General features: G+C 44.3%; 1 protein-coding gene across 1 annotated transcript in view; it reads left to right on the top strand.

The window, feature by feature from the left end:
• pappaa (pregnancy-associated plasma protein A, pappalysin 1a) overlaps window positions 1-22559 on the top strand; it is a gene marked incomplete at both ends in the record, with an annotated part of 282732 nt that overhangs the window by 170194 nt on the left and 89979 nt on the right. The window contains 1 exon segment of the mRNA XM_080743260.1: window positions 8892-9066. Within this exon segment, the coding sequence (XP_080599386.1) occupies window positions 8892-9066 (175 nt within the window).

The following is a 22559-nucleotide window of genomic DNA, read 5'->3' as shown; positions in this document are numbered from 1 at the left end:
TGATAGTAACTGCGACCTGACGGTCGCAATGAAAATGTTGGCATCAAAACTTAAAAGTACCAAAAGTAAAAGTAATTTTTTTGAAAATAGCAGATCTACAAGCTCACAATTTTGCGTATAGATCGGCTATTTTTAAATCGCCCTACATATAAGTAGGGCTAGTTGTTAATGTATGTTCTGTAATATTATATACCTGCAAAGTAAGTAGTAACTAAAGTTTTCAAAAAAATGTAGGGGAATAAAAGTACAACATTTGGATCCAAGATGTAGTGGAGTAGAAGTAAAAGTATTGGAAATAACTCGAGTAAAGTACAAATACCTCAAAATTGTACTTACTGTAAGTACAGCACTTAAGTAAATGTACTTAGTAACTTTACACCACTGAGGGGGGAGACTTAAAAATGTTGTAGAAACTAGTGCTCCCTAACACCTCCTACTTTAAACTCTCCCTTTCGTGTGCCTCTCCTCTCCTCTGCTCTCCTCTGCTCCCCCCTCGGTCTCATTCTTCTGGGCTGAATTTCAGACACATTTCCCGTAACAACCATCTGCAAAACACTACGGCCCCCTTTTCCCTCAGCTGGTAACAACAGGAGCTATTAACATGACTGGGTTTTATGTTCCACGCTTGTCTTGCAGCGCTGGGAGAGAAAGAGAGAGAGAGAGAGAAGTACTCAGATTTGCTTTTCTTTCTTTTTTTCTTTCTTTTTTTTTTTTTTTTAATCCATTCAAAATCCTTGCTGTACGTCGGGCAGAAAACTCTCATCTCCATATTTGAACTTTTTTACTTTATTTTTTCCCGTTGGTGAATTAACGTCCTCTACAACAGGTACTCGATCACACTACAGCGTCGCACGAAAGCACCGGAAGTAGCAGATCCGCAAGCTCGCAACGCGGGCGCGAAGTGGCGCGTTTTGAGCTTGCAGATTTTTTTTTTTTTTTTTTTTTTTTTTTAGAATCCGGAAAAGTAACAGTTTTGGACATTTGAGGTCTCCAGAGACGGAATATAGCAATACCACAAAACAGAAATAACTCTGTTGCTGAGTAAAGTCTTGATTCCGCGGAGAACAATCCTGATTCTGCGGAATTCTGCAGAGAACATTTCTTGATTCCGTGGACATTAAAAAACAACCTAAAATAACCTAAAAGATAAGCTAAAAATTATATAGCTCTAACAAACAAGTAAAACCCTTCATGAAATAGCTACAATTAATTGTAATTAGTGGTTAGAATAATCGAATAATCATTTTTGAGAATAAAAATCCAATATTAAATCTATTATTTGTTAATTGCTATTGTTTTTAAAAGACTATATTGTCATCCAAACCATGCCCATAGTAACCACATTTTAGAGGATAGCCTACCTACTACCTAGTATGGGTGAAATATTTATTTATTCTCTTCTGCATTAGCATTGTTATTGCCAGGCATAGAGAGGAACTATAGTTCAGGACACAGTTTCTGTCAGGAATGTGGGACCATCCAGCAGTGCAACTAGCAGGAGGGAAGCTAAGCTATTCCCCCAGGCTCTGTATGAGGTGGCCACTGGCCATACCATGTACACATCGTTTTATAATAGTAGTAATAACTACTCCCGCCACTCTACTGCCACTCGCGACTGTTATTCCGCGGCCGCCAGAAAAGTCCGCAAATGGCCGCAAAATCCGCGGGTGGTCGCGAGTTCCGCGATAAATTCTGTGATCGCGGAATCGCGGATTCCTGGGGGGACTAATTGATTACTCATGCTATGGAGACTTGAGTTCAATATATTTTTTTGTTTTTTGTCACATTCCTAAGACAAAATATTTATTATAGTAAATTTACCCTGATGGTTTCCCCATCCAGTGCCATGTATTTGGGTCCCCATCCAGGGCCAAGCATTTGGGTCCCCATCCGGAATCAATGGGGGTAAATGTACTACTAGTAAGACGCCTCAGGGCAACATCTTTGTCTGGCCAGTGATGTATATCGGACCAGTTACCCATATATGGAGACCCCTGGTACCCATATATGGAGATCCATGTACTGTATATGGTACATCCCTTTTGTGCCCATACATGGAGATCACTGTCTGAACCATCCACACAGATATGGCATTCCCATATGAACAGTGGCGGACCGTGGGTTCAATACCCGGGCCTTCGCCATGGCTGCTGCGCATATGCACGCACGTGCACATGCACGCGCACGTGCCCGCACGTGCACATGCCTTCGCATACGATCTGCCAATATTGCGCCGTACAGAGTGCTGCTGCCTGCACTAGCAGCAGAGCCCGATACAACAATAAACTCAGTCACAACCATATTTTCATAGCCTACAACACAAAAGCACGCAAAATATATGTTGATATACACATGATTCAACAGGCCTCATCACAGCCAAGCTTCTGAGAATAGTTACACGCTGCAGTGCACACACACACACACACACACACACACACACACACACACACACACACACACACACACACACACACACATACACACACACACACACACACACACACACTGACACACACACACACACACACACACTCACAGCTGAGCGCAGAACGCAGGATGGATGAGCAAGGAAAAACGCGGAACATTAATATGATATAATGAATAAACAATGTGTTGAAACAAGAAGCATGGATGAATTCGTTAAAGGAGGATGTTTAGTTAATTTAGGAGTAAAGAAAATTGACAGTTGATTCGCAGTTGACTGACATTAATTTATTTTTTACCCAAATTGACCCAGACACACACATTTCCCATTTCCAGCCAACTGAATTGAACCAAGCTTCGCACACACATGCACACACAGGGCCACGGCTGGCAGCAATAAGAACAAATACAAAACAATGAATGAATCAGCATAGCAAAACAACAAAATTATATAAACATGGATTAAACTCACCATGGTGAATGGCAATACAGTGCGTAGGAGGCAGCTCACATCCATCATTTAAAGACAAAATCCATCCTCCTTTCTTTCTTTAGAAACAGTTCAGTGACACGGTCGTGCAGGTTAAATCCAACTTCTCTGCGCTTTAATTCCATTAAGAAGTCCCTCTCTATTGCCATGGAGGCCAACGCTGAGCTTGTTCATTTAGTTGTAGGTCCACCCTGTCGCGACCAAACCTTTTCATGGTCACTGTTGCTTGGAGATGGCCTGCAGTACCCTGGTGCTTGCCTGCAGCTTTCGTTAGGCAGGTAAGATTTGCAAAACCATCGTGGCTCCAAGCACCATGCGCAGTTGAAAATAACATGCATTCCCAGCAATATAATTTAATAAATTGCGCCGATCCAGTAAGCCACGGGTACCGTGCATAATTGGTAGACTGGAAATGTCGGACAAATCCTTTCTCTTGCTTGGTCAGCCTCGGCAGGTCTGGTGTAGGCCGACCCTTCGTTATAATGTCAAGCTTTTCTTGAAAAGGTCTCCTTGAAAACGGCCTTGCCAGTAAATCCACCACTAATTCTGTCTCTTCTCCTCCTTCCGCCATTTTTCGTTTCTTTATGTGTTAATTGTTGTGAGTAAATGTAGAATGTAGCTCTGCTCAGTGCTCAGGTCAAACGACAACTCCATGTGAATCAGGAAGCAATTCTCTTTTCTCATTGGACTAACAATATTTCGTCCCAGGGCTGGGATATGTGAATATCAGCAGTTCTCTTTTCTGATTGGACAATGTTTATTCCCAGAGATGGGATCTTTAGAACACTCTAGAAGGTGAGCCCATTTGAAAAAATGCGCCCAGGAGGGAAAATTCAGAACCAGCCAATAACAATACATTGCCCAACGACCATTCACTTCAAAGGCAGCAGACACTCTAAGGGAGGTTCAGAGGGGCTCTATATCTTACCTGGAGACAACACAAGAAAACACCTGATTGGTTAAAAAAACCAATTGCATTTTTAGACGTGCGCCCCTAGTGGAAGCAGTGTGTCCAGCCTGACTGAGTGAGAGAGAGAATGAAAGCAGCAAAATAAATGAATGAAAAATAGATATATATTATTAAATATACATTTCTTTATCAGGCAAGTAGGACCTTCACAGAATACTTCGCTAGCCCTGACAGACCGCCACTGCATATGAAGTTAGATGGGCTTAATATTGATGACTTCAGGGATCTCCATGTATGGGCATAAAAGGGAATCTGTTTGTGTGGTTCCCATGACATCGCAACATACAATCCCTTTTATGCCCATACATGGAGATCCCTATCTGAACCAGCCACACGGATATGGGCCATGCCTTGGCCATCTGGCCAGTGATGTACAGGGATCTTCATATATGGGCATAATATGGGCATAAAAGGGATTCTGGAGAATATCCATATATGGAATTTTACCTAGGTGATGTCACCTGTGATATCACCTGTGATGTCACAGCGATGTGTCAAGGGAACCACAGTATCAGGCGTGACCTTCAGAGATACACGGATACGTGGACAAGAAGTGCCGGATGTGTCATCACAGTGACATCAGAGCATGATGTCAGAGCACCAAACCCATAGACCGTAAACATGTGTACATACACGGAGACAAGCTGTGACATTTCTCATGGTCGCAATAATCACATTTTTGTCTTAGGAATGCGACAGAAATATTATTGAACTCAAGTCTAATGGTATGAGCAATCAATAGAAAAAAACTACTACTTTAATTGGTTAAATCATCCCATTAAGACCAGCTGGCTGAGGCCGATTCCACAATCAGTAGTAGTTCTGAAAACGTTTTCGTTCTCTGCGTTCCATTGTATTATTTTCCTTTTCTGCTTAACCCATGTCGTATTATTCTACGTTGTTCTCTTGCGTTGCACACACTATTGTTTTCCCCGCTCTCCTGCACCCTAATCCATCTGTTTGTGCCATGTTCTTGTCTGCTACTCTGCCCGTTTCTTTCTTGAGTTTTTTTCTTTTTCTTTTTTTGTCTGTTGTTCCCATCCGCAGGGGAGGAGAATAGTTTTCTAGGTAGTTAATTGTAATTTATGTCAGAAATCCCAGAGCGGACCAAGGCAAAAAGAAAAAACAAGAACCACAAAGAGAAAGCTTGTTCCAAGCTAAACTGTCCATGGAGAGGAGAAGGCTTCTAGGCTTTCCCCAGCCATGTCCTCAAAGAGCCTAAAAACCTCTGAGATGCTGCTGCCTGCTACCCCTTCTGTTGTCTGTCTGGGCCTGCCTAGTGTCTGCCTGTCTGCCTGTCTGCCTCGCCACCTGCTCGCCTGCTGGCTGTTAGTTCTCCAGTGGCGGAGAAAGCACTCGCATTGTTTACTTAAAGAGGTGGTGCCATAGTTTTGTTCTTTTTCTGGTTTTTACGTGTCTATGAGGTTGACACTACTTCATTAGACCCTCTGGTGTGGATGTTATGAGCAATTATGTATCCCCTTTGTATTTTGTATTTCTTCCTGGAGACTGACACCTTGTGGGTCAAAAGTGCCGATCCAAAAACAGTGATTAAATGACATCATATAATCATCCCCTCCCATTTTACCATTCACCCAACACTGTGGGTGTGGCCAACTTCAGCCGGATCACCGACTGAAGTTTTAGGGTGGAAATTAATAAATCATGGCACTGCATCTTTAACGTCTTAAGCAAAAGTATACAATGCAATGTAGAAATACTGTTAAAGGAAAGTCCGGCATAGTAAAAGTTCAAAGAGTATAGGTATCGAAACTGGCTTAACCCATTTAGGCCTGAACACATTATGACGCAATATTTTATGCTTTAAATATTAAAAAATAGCAGATATACAAGCTCACAGCGCGGCACCGAGTGCCGCGCTGCGTGCTTGTAGATCTGCTATTTTTGAAAAATCGTGAAAATTAGAATTTTGACCCTATTCTATAAGTGTCTTTTGAATCCTTCTAAGATTTTTGGAAAAAACTATGTTTCTATGTCAGCAATCTGGCCAGCCATCGTCAAAGAAAAGCTCCTTTTCACTTAACTGGAGCTCAGTTAGTCTGTTCTTGAGAGACTACTATGTCAGTGGTGCTCAAACCTTTTCATGTGAAGGACCCCCAAAATGATATTTAATTGGCCACGGACCCCCATTTCAAAATATCTAGTTCCAGGGACCACCCAGAAGCAAAATTTGAGTTACAAACGTTCGCTTTGAAAATACATATATTCAAAGATTTGCACACATTTTCACGACTTTTTCAAAAATAGCAGATCTACAAGCTCGCAGCGGCCCCCCTGTAGTAACTCTTGAAGACCCCTGCCCTACCGGGAGGACGTAGAGCCTTCATCCTACACTCCCTCTGCCCAACCTGCTAACAGGTGCCCCCCCCTCTCCCCCCGTGTTTTGAACTTGCAGATCTGCTACTTTTTGCAATTTTTTCAGTAGGAGCGAGATCATTTAGCGACCTACAACCGGGTCGCGACGTGGTCGGTAGTTTTCAGCGACCGGGTCGCTAAATCGAGCGACCGGGTCGCTAAATCGAGCGACCGGGTCGCTAAATCACCGACCGCGCCGCTAAATCGACCGACCCGGTCGCTAAATCTACCGACCTGCCTGCAGTTTTAGGTCGGTAGATTTAGCGACCGGTTGGTACATCTAGTGACCCGGTCGGAAGATTTTGCGCCCCAGTCGGTCGATTTAGCGACCCGGTCGCTCGCTTTAGCGGCGCGGTTGGTGATTTAGCGACGCGGTCGGTGATTTAGCGACCCGGTCGGGAGGTTGCGTGGCAGGTTAGCCTAACTGAGGTAAGGTTACTGAGGTTAGGTTTAGGGTTAGGGTTAGGGTTAGTAGCCCGGTGGTCGGTGGAAGCGACCACCGGTCGGTGGATTTACCTACCCGGTCGCTGGATTAGCGTCCCGGTCGGTGGAATTAGCGTCCCGGTCGGTGGAATTAGCGACCCGGTCGGTGATTTAGCGACCCGGTCGGGAGGTTGCGTGGCAGGTTAGCCTAACTGAGGTAAGGTTACTGAGGTTAGGTTTAGGGTTAGGGTTAGGGTTAGTAGCCCGGTGGTCGGTGGAAGCGACCACCGGTCGGTGGATTTACCTACCCGGTCGCTGGATTAGCGTCCCGGTCGGTGGAATTAGCGTCCCGGTCGGTGGAATTAGCGACCCGGTCGGTGGTTTTAGCGTCCCGGTCGGTGGTTTTAGCGTCCCGGTCGGTCGATTTAGCGACCCGGTCGGTGTTTTAGCGTCCCGGTCGGTGGTTTTAGCGTCCCGGTCGGTGGTTCTAGCGTCCCGGTCGGTAGTTTTACCGCCCCAGTCGGTCGATTTAGCGACCCGGTCGCTGAAAACTACCGACCACGTCGCGACCCGGTTGTAGGTCGCTAAATGATCTCGCCCTCTCTCAATTTTTTTATTTGAATCCTGCAATGTAAGGGCTTTGGACCCGACAGAAATTATATGCAATACCCCAGGGGTCTTCAACAGGGGGTCCGGGACCCCTAGGGGGTACTCAGAGTTACTACAGGGGGTCCTCCAAATCTTTAAGTGATAGAAACCTTTTTCCTCCTTTTTTATATTAACCACTTGAACCCTAGCGTCCATATTCTGAGAACTTTAGCCAAATATAGGTGTTGTGAGCTTTGGTACACCAAAGGGCTTTGGTGTAGAGGGTGTAGAGGGGGAAAAGAGCAGACTAAGTACAGAGTGAAAGGTCAAGTTTATTAAGTATTGACGGTTCAAGTGGTTAAATATCACTTATTGACATGAATCCAAAATACACTGATGATCGTGCTGTCAAACAATGAAACTATATGGAATCTATGAACAGGTTGTGGGGGTCCCTGCTTCATCTCTCTCTCAACTAAGGGGTCCTCGGGCCTGAAAACGTTGAAGACCCCTGCAATACCCGTTGTACCCATTTGGCGCAGCGGATTGGTTGAATGTTTCTGGAGAAACGTAAACGACAGACAGGCAGGCAGGCACGCGCACACACACACACAGATTCCATTGAATTTATAGATAGATCCAGTAGGCTTGATGCCTGGATTCTCCCTTGTAAAGATGTCACTGGGCTCAACAAATGGCACGCTTAGAATGCACTTCCAGATCCATGATCTATCTATCTATCTATCTATCTATCTATCTATCTATCTATCTATCTATCTATCTATCTATCTATCCAGTAAAGACAGGAAAGACACATGGATGGATGGATGGATGGATGGATGGATGGATGGATGGATGGATGGATGAGTGGATGGAATACTTCCTCACAAACACACACACACGCACGCACGCACGCACGCACGCACGCACGCACGCACGCACGCACGCACGCACGCACGCACGCACGCACGCAGGCACGCACGCACGCACACACACACACACACACACACACACACACACACACACACACACACACACACACACACACACACACACACACACACACACACGCACACACACAGGCATGTTGGCCTGCAATGTGTCATAAGGGAACCCTATATTGTGGACTGTGTGGAACTTGTAAAAGAGTTGTGCCTCGGGGGGTTCCAAGACCATGAAATGCCTTCTTCTCTCTCTATCTCTATCTCTATCTCTATCTGTCTATCTATCTTGAACCAGTGCTAATTTAGAGTTGCCTTGTTGGCCAGACTCTGCCATTGTAGTCTGCACACAATATGTCATGTCTCTCCTCATTGGTAAACCACAACCACAACGCACACACGCATGCCGCTTTCTTGCACATCAAAAATATGACAATCTTCTGCTCATATGTGGTTGTGTAATGCCTCAACTCTTAGGGCTTGTCAGGGTGCAGGGGGGGGGGGGGGTGGGTTCCCAGTTCAAATATGATTATTTTGGGGGTCGCGGCATGAAAAGGTTGAGAACCACTGCTATAAGGTATGGCAACATGACGGGTAAGACACCAGTCACACTGCCATACCTTAGCTTTCGCTGAACTGACACCACTGCCCCCCCCCCCCCCATTTCTCTCTCTTCTAGTTGTGTCCATTACTCGTGCGAGGCCATCGACTGCCAGGAGCCTCTGATCCGCAACGCAGAGCTGTCGTGCAGCAGCCCCGGGCGGGACTTCTACAACGGCGACCGCTGCACCATCGCCTGCGACTCGGGCTACGTCCTCCAGGTGCACCAGGACGACGACATCATCAAGAGCCAGGTGAGACCCAGAGCCGTGCGTTCGGAGAGAGTGGCGTCACTCCCGTTCACTTCATGGGGCCAGGTCTTCCACGCACACATCTATTGGAGTATAGTGACAATGGAGGTGTAACAATACATTTTAACACATTAAAAGCCCCTGACTTTAACGGATTATAAAGTCCACGATGCCACCCTCAGGCTGCATTCACTCCCGTTATCTTATTTTGAAGGCCAGAAGTCCACAGCGTAAACACTTCCGGTCTGACGTCATCGCGTCCTGCGCCGGAATCGATCTTTGTTTACGTGGTGTCATGGCGGATCGGCTCGGAGCTTTTCACCATGTGCTTTATAAGCGAGCATCTGCCTCCATCTTCGCTTCTAAAGTGTAGTTTTGAGATAATGGACATTAAAGATGAGATCCCCTGTCCACCTCAATGTTATGGGATGACTATTTTGTGCTCGTGGAGCCGTGATGATGAGAAATCAGCGACGGATTTCGGCTCCGGACCTTCCGCCATTGTATCCGGTAATATAACCGCCGTTACAGTAATATATTACTTTTCACGAGTATACTCGGGATTGGCACTCCGAGTACTCGAGTACTTTTCACAAGTATTCTCGGGATTGGCACTAAATCGGTTAACCCATTTAGTGCTCCAGACATGAACGGGTTAAATGTCCAGCGTGCCTCTCGCAGGGCTCCATACGCGGCCAGTATCTTATTTTGAAGGCCAGAAGTCCATTGCGTAAACACTTCCGGGTTGACGTCATGACGTCATTCAACCGAAGCGGTCGTCACCCCATGCCGTGTCTAAAATGGCCGATCGATGCCTTTGTTATTATGTTATTGTAGCGAGAGTCTAATGCCATCCTTGGCTTTAAAAGTGTTGTTTGGAGAAAATGGACATTAAAGATGAGATTCCCCTTCGGCCTCCATGTTATGGGATTACTATTTTGTGCACGTGGATCCGTGATGATGATGAATCGGCGAGGCCGATCGTGCCAGGACCTTCCGCCGGGCTTAGGGTAGGAGAACCGGCGTTACTCTATATACAGTATTTTACGCGAGTACACTCGGGATCGGCACTCTAAATACTTGAGTATTTTTCACGAGTATACTCGGGATCGGCTAGAAATGAGTTAACAGCAATACGATACGCATCACGATACGTGGTTGACGATACGATACATGGACGATATTGGTTCATTCATGGCGATACGATTCAATGATTTAAAATCGATATAGTAACTATTTAACAAAGAAATGAAATCTGTATAAAACAGGTACAAGATCTATTATTATGGAATTAAACGCTGTGATTGTCTAGCAAACACATGGACATTATATTTCAACACATAATGTATATGGAGCAACCCACCTTGAAGGTGGCATTCAAGAGAACATGTTGAAAGAATTGTCCTCTCTGTGTAGAAATCCATGCCGTTACGCCACATCTCCAGTATTGACTTGATCATGCTTGGTTCAGTGTGGTATCAAGCACCGAAAATAGGTGACCTCCAAGCTCACAACGCGTTGCAGCGAAGGTTTTTGTTATTTTTATTTCTACTTCTACGCCACTACATCTCAGAGGCAAATATTGTACATTTGACTTCACGCACACGCGCACACACACACACACACACACACACACACACACACACACACACACACACACACACACACACACACACACACACACAAGGTATAGAAATGAAAGAAATTAACTGCTCAAATACACCGCTCTGCTTCAAACAGTTTTTTATTCATTTTTTTTGCTTCTGGGTAGTGTTGATTTCGTCGACGGTAAATGTCCGTTGACTACCTTTTTTCACTTACTGATACCAAAGATCTGCTCGTTTAAGTATATGAAATACAAAGGAAGAGAACAGTGAACCGTACAGGAACCTTAAGGGGCCATTTGGTTGCCCTAAAATCACGCGAAGCGGTACACAGCATCTCTAAAGTCATGTCATCAACATGGATCTGTCCCATTTCCCATATTCCCTCCTGATTGGCTACGATTGCCTTCTAAAGTTTGTGTATGTGACCTGACGGACGCTTATCTCCCGATTAGGGAGTCTTACTGGTATTTAATTTTTTTGCGTAGTGTTGATTTCGTCAACGGAAAATGATCTTTGACTACCTTTTTTCAATGACGGATACCAAAAATGTACAATATTTAATTATTATAATATATTAAATATATGAAATACAAAGGAAGAGAACAGCACAGGCATTTAGGCGTAGATATATCCACCGCCTAGCTAGCTCGCCACTCTGGCTATGTCCTTCAAGTCAAGGTGGTGACGTCATCAAAAGCCCAGGTTAAGACGTATCGAGGGGGGGGGGAAAAAACACATGAGGACTCGCTCTCAAACGAGTGCATTACATGGAGACACTCGCCAGGGACGTGCTGGGCCCCTGATTCAGCCCGGGAAAGAGAGTTGGAGAGGCCCACATTGTGCGCTATAGAGAGAGATCTCTCTCTCTCTATAGCACTGCTACTCAAAGATTTGTGACAAAGTGACAAGCCAGTGGGCCAATTACATGAGTTTTATTTCGTCGTTGTCGGGTGGAAAACCGTTTGTTTTGTATTTATCATTTTAAAAATTATTTAAACTAGTGAAAACAGCCGATCTACAAGCACACAATGCCTCGCACCACGAGGCGTTGTGTGCTTGTAGATCTGCTGTTTTCACTCTACTTTTGTGCGACGGCCTTGCATGATGACCGAAGCAGTGCTTTGCTTTGCGAAAAAATGTACAAATTCGAAACTTGGAGATACAAGGTTTCTGCCCAACAGTGACGATTTACTTTGTAAGCCCCAAAATGGAACGAAGGCCGACATTTTATTTTTAATTTTTTCCTAATGGGGGAATGAACCGGCCGTTCGGGAGTTGTCCCGCTTTTCCCAATGGCCAGCACGTCCCTGACACTCGCATTCAGAGAGAGAGAGAGAGAGAGACTATAGGACTATAGGGTGTGGGGTGGAGGAGGGGGGGGGGGGGGGGGGGGGGGCATGAAAGCGTGTGTGCGCACGCACACGTAAGTGCAGCTGCATGTACAAAACACATGGCCACATGCATGCAAACATGAGCCCCCTGCATATGCACAGCACACGTCATGGACATGCAAACGCTTGTGCGTGTATATCGTCGTTGTCGGGTGGAAACCTCGTATCTCCAAGTTGTAAATTTGTACGCTATTACGCAAAGTAAAGCCCTGCTTCTTCATACAAGGCCGTCGCAAAAAAAGTAGTGAAAACAGCAGCAGTGCGAGGCGTTGTGTGCGAATGCACATCCTTTCTCTTTGTTTCTCTGGTTACCTCGATCTCTGCTGGATGTATTTTTTCATCACCTGCCTGGGCCAGGCTGGGCACAGCAGTCCTGTGGGGACCATGACGTCATGACGTCATGCTAGAAGCCAGGTAGACACAGTGCTACTGCACTGAGGAGCACTGGAGACGCCCTCTCCTCTCCTCTCCTCTCCTCTCCTCTCCTCTCCTCTCCTCTCCTCTCCTCTCCTCTCCTCTCCTCTCCTCTCCCCTCCCCTCCCCTCCCCTCCTATACTCCTGCCTGCCTGGCTGGCTGGATCCGCGCGCCGCGCGCGCGCACACCACACGCACGCACGCACGCACGCACGCACGCACGCACGCACGCACGCACGCACGCACACACACACACACACGGCACACACACGGCACACACTCTTGACAGGCAGGCACACGCCACAAACATTCACGCGTGAGTGCATTCACTCGCACGCAAACAAAAACTAATTTGCATACCACTGTATACGTAAACCAACCATGTATGCGGCGTGTACATACATTACAATACATACATACGCCAGCATTCCGCACTTACAGATGCACGTATGGCATCTGTTCTCGCGCGAGCAAGAATGTGAACACACGTACTGAAATGCACACACATAGAGCATTTCCATGTTCTGCACACGTCCTTGCAAGCACACACCAGAGGCGTGTTTTGGGTACGGCAAGGTATGGCAGCTGCCATACCTTAGCTACGGGGGGGGGGAGGGGGGGGGGGGAATGTACTTCTTAAAATCAATCCATCGTGCCTGTTGCTAAGGAATGGCAACATGACTGGTGTCTTGCGCGCGCACCAGTCATGTTGCCGTTAGGGATGGGACAATATGAAAATGTCATATCACGATTATAGTGACGAAAGAAATCGCGATTTACGATATTACCGCGATAATCAATCAATCATTATCCTGGGGCGGAACATTTGCCAAAAAATAGCAGATCTACAAGACGTGTTGTGAGCTTGTAGATCTGCTATTTTTTGGCAAAGACATTTGATAGAGAGTGAAAAAAAGACTGTACTATCAAGTACGCATATTATAAGTACCGTTTACCAATTATAGAGGGTTTACGTGGTACTGGATATGCAGCTCGGCAAATAAAAGGTGAATTGATCCCAGTACGTGCCGGGGGACGATATCACCATCAATTAAATCTCCACAATACCATTATCGTGAGTGTTTTTTTTTTTTATCACGACAAACGATAATATCGTTTATCGTCCCATCCCTAGTTGCCATACCTTAGCTTTTGCCGAACTGACGCCGCTGCTTGCACGTGCGCACACGTGCGCGCGCACACGTACGTGCACACACGCACGCGCCGTCTGTTTTTAGTCTATGCTGAGCTTGCTGCAGCATCACCTGAAACAGTCACTCTGTAGCTGTGCTCCGCTGGGACAATGACATCACCCTTACTGTGCTGCTCCTCCCCCTCTCCCTCCCCCTCCCTCCCTCTCCCTCCCTCTCTCCTCCCCCCTGCTCTCACACATTGAAGTCATCCTTAAAGAGTTCACATTCACTACTTGCTCCTCTACTCAGGGACGTGCAGAGAATTTTTGAGAGGCAGGGCTGGACATTTGTAAAAAAAAAAGAAAAAAAAAGAAAAAAAAAGGGCCTTTTGGTATAGACAATAGCAGACCTCCAAGCTCACAACGCGTCGCGCTGCGACACAACCGCGACGCGTTGTGTGAGCTTGGAGGTCGGCTATCTTCGGTATTTGATACCGCACTAAACCTAAGCATTAAAAGGCAATACTGGAGATGTGGCGTACAACATGATTTCTACACAGAGAGGACAATTCTTTCAACATGAGATGCTGCATTCAAGTTCAGGAGAGTTTGGACAAGGCAATTCTCTTGAATGCTGCCTTCAGATATGGCATTAAAAGAGGGCATTTGCATTTCGTTCACCATAGTCTAAAAACTGCATTCATGGTCTGGATAGGGCACGTTTTACAGACGGGTAAAAGGGCAGGGGCTCAAGCCCCCTTTGATGTCTATGTGTGGCACGTGCCTGCCTCTACTCCATTGGCGCACGCGCGCACGCACACACACACACGCACGCACGCACGCGCGCGCCGCGCGCGCGCGCGCACACACACCATCCTTGTGAGGATGTCACATCTTGAGCCTGATAGTTGCACGCTGGTTGCGTGCATTTGTGGTGCCTTTGTTGTGAGCTTGTAGATACAGCTGTTGTGAGCTTGTAGATCTATACGTGAGGCTTTAGGAGAGCTTTGGAAATGTTAGGTTTGTAGTAATAATCAAAATATAACTACCGGTAGTAACTAGTAACTAAGTTTTCAAGCTCACAGCACGGCACCGAGTGCCACGCTGTGAGCTTGTACACACACACACACACACACACACACACACACACACACACACACACACACACACACACACACACACACACACACACACACACACACACACACACACACGGTGAGTAAACAAACAATCAGGGTATAGTTGACATCCCACACACAGTAAACTGATTGGACGCAGGCCGAGGCTCTTGTAAAGGCAGCAGAAGTGCTTTATCCTCCTCTGAGGCTCTGTAAAACAGCCTGCAACACAATCAATTAATGCTCCCTGGGCGAGCGAGAGAGAGAGAGAGAGAGAGAGAGAGAGAGAGGGGGAGAGGGAGAGAGGATGCATTCCTGAGTAGGGGATTGGACAATATGAACATTTCATATCACGATTATTGTGACAAAAGAAATCGCGATTTACGATATTATATCGCGATAATAAAAATTCATTATCCAGGGGCGGAACATGATTTACCAAAAGATTAACGCGTTGTGAGCTTGTAGATCGGCAATTTTTTTGGCTAAGATGGAGAGTGAGAAAAAGTTTGTATATTATAAGTACCGTTTACCAATTATAGAGGGTTTAAGAGGTACCGGATATGCAGCTCGGCAAATAAAAGGTGAACTGATTCCAGTGCATGACGGAGGACGATATCACAATAAATTAAATCTCCATGATACGATTATTGTGAGTGTTTTCATCACGATTAACGATAATATCGCCATCTCTATTCATGAGCGTTGGAACACAGAGAGAGGGGACCAATCTAATTGCGCATTTCAAAAAAAAAAAATAATAATAAAAAAAAATATATATATATATATATATATATATATATATATTTTTTTTTTTTATTGGTATATTTCTAATGATTCAACACACGTTTCATTTTGAAATCGCACTACTGGAAATGGAAGCAGCAGCCTCCGGCTCCATCAGTATTTGCTCACCTGCCTTATATCTCTGTATACATTATTATTGCATTTTACCCACAGCATAAGGTGGGCCATGCTGCCTTTGAGCAGTGCTAACTATATGAATTCTTCTGTTGCTCCATTAAAGTCAAGGCTGCTCAACAGCGCCACTTGGTCACCCAGCGGTATTGCAGCTGTTGCTACTCAGTCCCCAGTTAAAATATGATTATTTTGGGGGTTGCGGCCTGAAAAAAGGTTGAGAACCACTGTTCATAGAGGACAATTATAATGTATTAAGGCATATTTGTCGTATTAGCCAGGGATCCCTTTAAGCATTGGAGCGCTGTGGCACAGGCTAAAAAACAGAGTCTTTTTTTGTTTGTTTGTTCCATTATTAGATAGTTTTCTTCCTCACGCAAGGCAGGATACCCTGCAGGGCTGAGGATCAGTCGTCAGGCTCAATAAGTGTTTGACAGGCTATTTGTCTGCTGATAGAGAAGTTGGCCGGGTCACCAAAATCCAGGATTCTTTCTTTTGGTTACGGGAAAGAATTACGCTATTGTGTGTGTGTGTATGTGCTTGCACGGCTGCAGACAAACATCAGGCAGACTCAAACGCATACAAAACCACGCACGCACGCACGCACGAATACGGATGCACGTGCACGTACGCAGGCACACACAAATCTGCCCCCCCCCCCCCCCCCCCCCCCCTCGCCCATTTCCATTTTATTTACACACAGAATATTTCTCTTGAAGCGGGGGTCTTGCACACAGACTTCTAATTGCATTAGACTTTGATTGACAGTCCACTGTGGGGCCATTCATCAATGTCAGCTTATTTAGTGATGAAGGATCCTTTTCAGAGAGAAATATATATATATATTTGAAGAGAGAGAGAGAGAGAGAGAGAGAGAGAGAGAGAGAGAGACGTGGTGGTACGATCAAGTTTTTTTTTTACTTAAGTGAAAGTGTCAATACTTCAAAGTAGAAATACTACCATTGCAAGTGCACGTCTGATAATGAAAATGTACTTTAGTAAAAGTACAAAAGTATTGTCATCAAAATATACTTCATGTTCTGTATTCAGAATACGAACTGCTACCCTCGGGTAGACGTTATAGAGTCCCAGTTAAAAACAAGAAAAGACATCTGAACAGATACAAATACTCATTCATTCCCATATCCGTTACTCTGCTAAACTCAGGCCGTTAATAGGGTGTGATGACTCTATAGTGTAATGTAATGTAATGTATGCACTTGACCTGTATGTCAGCACTGTGTGTTGTGCACTATTCGTTGTAATTTACTTTCTGTCTGTCTTGTCCTGTTGTATGTTATGTAGCAGCCTGCATGTCCAAGACAAATTTCCTTCGGGACCAAATAAATTAATCTTGATCTTGAAGTATCAAAAGTCAAAGTGCTCACTATTCAGAATGACCCATTTCACTCACACGACTGTCGCGCAAAACTAGTGAAAATAGCAGATCTACAAGCACACAGCAGATACTAGCACACAACGCCTCGCGATGCGAGGTGTTGTGTGCTTGCATTTTCACTATTTTAAACAATTTTCTTTTAAATGATTAAATAGAAAACAAACGGTTTTGGACATACAAGGTCTCCACCCGACAACGATGTTATGCTCTGCCCCATTCCCTGAACATGACCTAGACGCACGCACACACACACACACACAGGCACACACGCACGCACGCACACACACACACACACACACACACACACACACACACACACACACACACACACACACACACACGCACGCACGCACAGACAGACACACACACCTGCTCTGCTGCAAGGTTTAAAAGTGTTGTATGGAGCACAATCCTATCTGCTTTCATTAGCCAATTACATTTTTGCTCCGGCCATGTCCGACCAAGTGGCTCTGGAAAACACATCAAAACAAACCTGTTTTTCTCACTCTGTCCTCCTCGGGTGTTTAGTCCATCCATGGGCCATGTACGAGATGTCGGTATCCGTAAGGTGGCAAAGGTTACTATGCATTTTTGAAAAGCTCTATACAGTATCTGTAGATTATAACCCTTTCTGAGACACAGCTAAATTGGTGTTATCAGTTGCTAAAGTCGGTGTACCATTTACTTAACTATACACTATGCCAGGGGTCTTCAACGTTTTCAGGCCAAGGACCCCTTAGTTGGGAGAGAGATGAAGCAGGGACCCCCACAACCTTTTCATAGATTCCATGTGTTTCATCTTTTGACAGCACAATCATCAGTGTATTTTGGACTCATGTCAATTTGTGTTTTTAGATATTTAACCACTTGAACCGTCAATACTTCATAAACTTGACCTTTCACTCTGTACTTAGTTTGCTCTTCTTCCTCCTCTGCACCAAACCTCTTTGCACCAAACCTCTTTGCCGAAAATAGCCGATCTACAAGCTCACAACGCCTCGCGCTGCGAGGCGTTGTGAGCTTGTAGATCTGCTATTTTTGGCTACAGTTCTCAGAATATGGACACTAGGGTTCAAGTTGTTAATATGAAAATAAATGGAAGATTTGGAGGACCCCCTGTAGTAACTCTGAGGACCCCCTAGGGGTCCCGGACCTCCTGTTGAAGACCCCTGCACTATGCTTTAATGATGAGTCATCACTTTTCACAGTTTTGTTGTGACCCAAGGAATGTTTTTTGTGTAAAACACATGCTTGCAATGGATTCAGAATCATGAAAAACTATATGCTACTTAAAGGGGCACTCCACCACTTTTCAACCTATGTTCATATAATTGGTCCTCACTCAAAAATATATATATATATATTTTTTTTCTCTCAGAGGAGGGCTGTGGGCAGGTCAGAAACCCATCGATTGCCAATACAGCTTATAGAAACTGCAGGCTTTCTATTCCTGAAAAGTTGCAATTTTAAAGTGGAAGCCATTGTTCTCATGATAATAAAAATCTAAATATTTTTTTCAAAAATATTGATTAATTTCTTTTTTTTTTTTGGAAAATGATGATGTCACAAGACGATGGATTCTGAACTTCCCACGGCTCTCCTAGGAGACTTGGACTGAGTAGAAAAAAATTGTGATATTTTATCATGAACATTAGTGAGGACCTATTATATGAAGACAGGTTGAAAAGTGGTGAACTACTCCTTTAAAGCAGATATTTCTTTTGCATTTTTCCCCCCCTGTACAGTAAAGTTACTGGGACACCACCAACTCTAGCGGCTGATAACACCAATGTAGCTGTGTCTCAGAAAGGGTTATCATACCAAAATATAATCTACAGACACAGAGCTTTTCAGAAATGAATGAAACAGATGTGGGCGTCCGTAGCCAAATTTAACCCGTTGAGATATGAGGACCGATTCTACAGTACAAATCAACAGTACAAAGCCTTCTAAATCAATAGTTCTCAAAACGTATTTCGTGCCAATGAGCCTCGAATTGATATAGCCTATTAAACCATTCAGAACGGGTACACATTATTGTGTATCATTATTTTATGCTTTAACTATTGAAAAATAGCAGATATACAAGCTCACAGCGCGGCACCGAGTGCCGCGCTGCGAGCTTGTAGATCTGCTATTTTTGAAAAATCTTGAAAATTAGAATTTTGACCCGATGCAGCTATAAGTGTCTTTTGAATCCTTCTAAGATTTTTTGAAAAACCCATGTTTCTATGTCAGTAATCTGGCCAGCCATCGTCAAAGAAAAGGTCCTTTTCACTCAACTGGAGCTCATCAGTTAGTCTGTTCTTGAGAGACTACTATGTCAGTGCTTCTCAAACCTTTTCAGTTCCAGGGACCCCCCAGAAGCAAAATTTGAGTTACAAACATTCGCTTTGAAAATACATATATTCAAAGATTTGCACACATTTTCACGACGTTTTCAAAAATAGCAGATCTACAAGCTCACAGCGCGGCACTCGGTGCCGCGCTGTTAGCTTGTATTTTTCACTGGTTAAAGCATTCAATAATTCTAGGTCTAAATGGGTAATGATTATGGTATCATCAAAATCGTAGCATTCCGGCAATTATTTGGGGGCCCCACTTCGCTGGGGCCCATCACCCACCCGTGGGGGTGAGTGCACCCACGAGAAAGAAGCACTCCTGCTCCAGCGGTGAAGGGGGGAAGGAGTGATGAAGACGTTGATGCTACTGGACATTATAGCATGGTACAGTACATTGGATTCAGAGCCCGTATTAAGCCATTTAGGCCTAGAATTATTGAATGCTTTAACTATTGAAAAATAGCAGATATACAAGCTCACAGTGCGGCACAGAGTGCAGCGCAGCGAGCTTGTAGATCTGCTCTTTTTGAAAAACATGAAAATCTGTGTAAATCTTTAAAGATATGTATTTTTAAAGTGAACGTTTATATAACTCAAATTCTGCTTCTGGGGGATCCCTGGAACTACCGGTAAATATTTTGAGATGGGGGTCCGAGGCCAAATACATATCATTTTGGGGGTACTTCACATGAAAAAGTATGAGAATCACTGACATAGTAGTCTCTCAAGAACAGACTAACTAAGCTCCAGTTAAGTGAAAAGGACCTTTTCTTTGACGATGGCTAGCCAGATTGCTGACATAGAAACAGGTTTTTCAAAAAAAAACCTTAGAAGGATTTAGGAGACACTTATAGAATCGGGTCAAAATTCAAATGTTTGCGATTTTTCAAAAATAGCAGATCTACAAGCTCGCAGCGCGGCACTCGGTGCCGCGCTGTGAGCTTGTAGATCTGCTATTTTTCAACAGTTAAAGCATACGATAATAATACACAAATACTGCGTACCCGTTCTGAATGGCTTAAGTAACCCATGATTGGAAACAGCAGGCTTTTTCTTGGGGTTACCGTTGATGGAGTTATGACTTGAACAGGGCTCTGGACAAAAAGCTGAGCGCTGAGTTGAGAGCCCACAAGTGTCTTGAATTAAGCCTGGTGTGCATGTCCTCGCCGTCTGCCCAGAAACCTCCTATCTCCGCGTGTAGTCGGAGTCACGCCGAAGCATCAAAAAGTAACAGATCTGCTCTAGCTGTTATTGAATTTGAATCCCGAAAAGTAACAGTGATTTGGGGGGGGAGAGATATAACAAGATGTCTGAACGGTATCTGCGCACGTGCCTATATATATATAGGAGGCCGTCTGTGTATTATAAGCAGATGTTGAAAAAGTACTCACATTCTTTACTTAAAGGTGATACACCATGCATTTAAAAAGTATTTATGTCATATTGTTTATGTCCCAAAAACGTTTTTCAAAAGGTTTGAGGCTAAATTACCACTCCTGAATAGAGAGCCTCTCTCATTTTTGAATGGCTCTCAGAGCATTCCAGCTGCAGTACCACCTTTGGCCTGAACTGCGCCACCCCCCCCCCCCCATATTTTTATGATGACGTCACAATCGGCAGATGACGTCACAATCGGCAGCAAATCTGGATAGCTTGTTTTGAGAACCCGTGGGATACTTTTAACCTTCGCCTTCTCAAAACCAGAGAAAGACACAACGGTCAGAAATGGGACTTTGTGAGGATAGAAGGTGCTAGTGGGACCCCAGAAAAAGGTTTTAAAATAGGAAAAGTGAAATTTCATGGTGTATCACCTTTAAGTAAAAGTATCAATACTGCAATGTAGAGGGTTAGGGTCCGGAAGTCCGGAATTAAAAACAATTACTTTAGTAAAAGTACCAAAGTATCGGTATCAACTTGTACTTAAAGTTCCAAAGTGGAAAGTACTCAAGTTCAAAATGTATACACATCTTTTGGAAATAGCAGATCTACAAGCTCACAATACATTGCATTGCGACACATTGTGAGCTTATACATCAGCTATTTTCAAATGGCCAAAATGTATATAGGGCTGAAGTGGTTAATGTATGTTTTGTAATAATAATCAAAATCTCAAAGTAATCAAAGTAACTAGTAGCTAAAGTTTTCAAATAAATGCAGTGGAGTAAAAGTACAATATTTGCCTCTGAGATGTAGAGGAGTAGAAGTGAAAGTATTGAAAATTGGAAATACTCAAGTAAAGTATAAGTACCTCAAAGGGTGCCCTCACACCAAAATACCTATGAGAGTGGAATCCGCGTTCCGCCAATGCATTTCAATGAGAAGGGAGCGTTTTTTGCAGAAATCCTCTGCTGGCATGAAACCGCTTCACTCTCATTGAAATGCATTGGCGGAACGTGGATTCCACTCTCATAGGTACTTTGGTGTGAGGGCACCCAAAACTATACTTAAGTAAAGTACTTGAGTAAATGTACTTAGTTACTTTACACCAGGGGTTTTCAAAGTGGGTGACGGGGCACCCTGGGGTGACGTGACGGCAGTCCAGGGGTGCCGCAAGATAATTTGATAATATTTGGAATTTATTGGACACTTGAAAATATATTTAGTATCATTTTAAACTTGAATTACAAAGTTATTTTTAATCAGTTCTAACCAAAAGGGCTATTATCTCAACGTTTTCCTCGCAACATAATCACTAAAATATTGTCACTGTCGGGCAGAAACCTCGTATCTCCAAGTTTCAAATGTGTACGTCTTTTGGTAAAGCAAAGCCCTGCTTCATCATACAAGACTGTCGCACAAAACTAGTGAAAACAGCCGATCTACAAGCACACAACGCCTCGCGATGCAAGGCGTTGTGTGCGTGTAGATCTGCTGTTTTCACTAGTTTAGCACATTTTATAGATGATGAATACAAAACGAACGGTTTTGGACATATAAGGTTTCCACCCGACAACAACAATATGCTATAAATATAAGGTGCTGGGAGTGAAAATTATAATGTAGGGGTGCCTCGGATTAAGAAAAAAAATGTATGGGGTGCCCTGAGACAAAAAAGTTTGGGAACCCCTGCTTTACACCACTGATTATACTGTAGGGTAGGTATGCACACACGTGCGCAGGTCTTTTTGTTCCCTAAGCTTCTACTACGCTATCCAGAGGAGTGAATTAAGGACAC

Source organism: Nannobrachium achirus (genome assembly GCF_963921795.1).
Source record: "Nannobrachium achirus genome assembly, chromosome: 15".
Lineage (NCBI taxonomy): Eukaryota > Metazoa > Chordata > Actinopteri > Myctophiformes > Myctophidae > Nannobrachium > Nannobrachium achirus.
The sequence above is the reverse complement of the archived record's forward strand: the minus strand, read 5'-3'. Positions and strand labels throughout refer to the sequence as shown.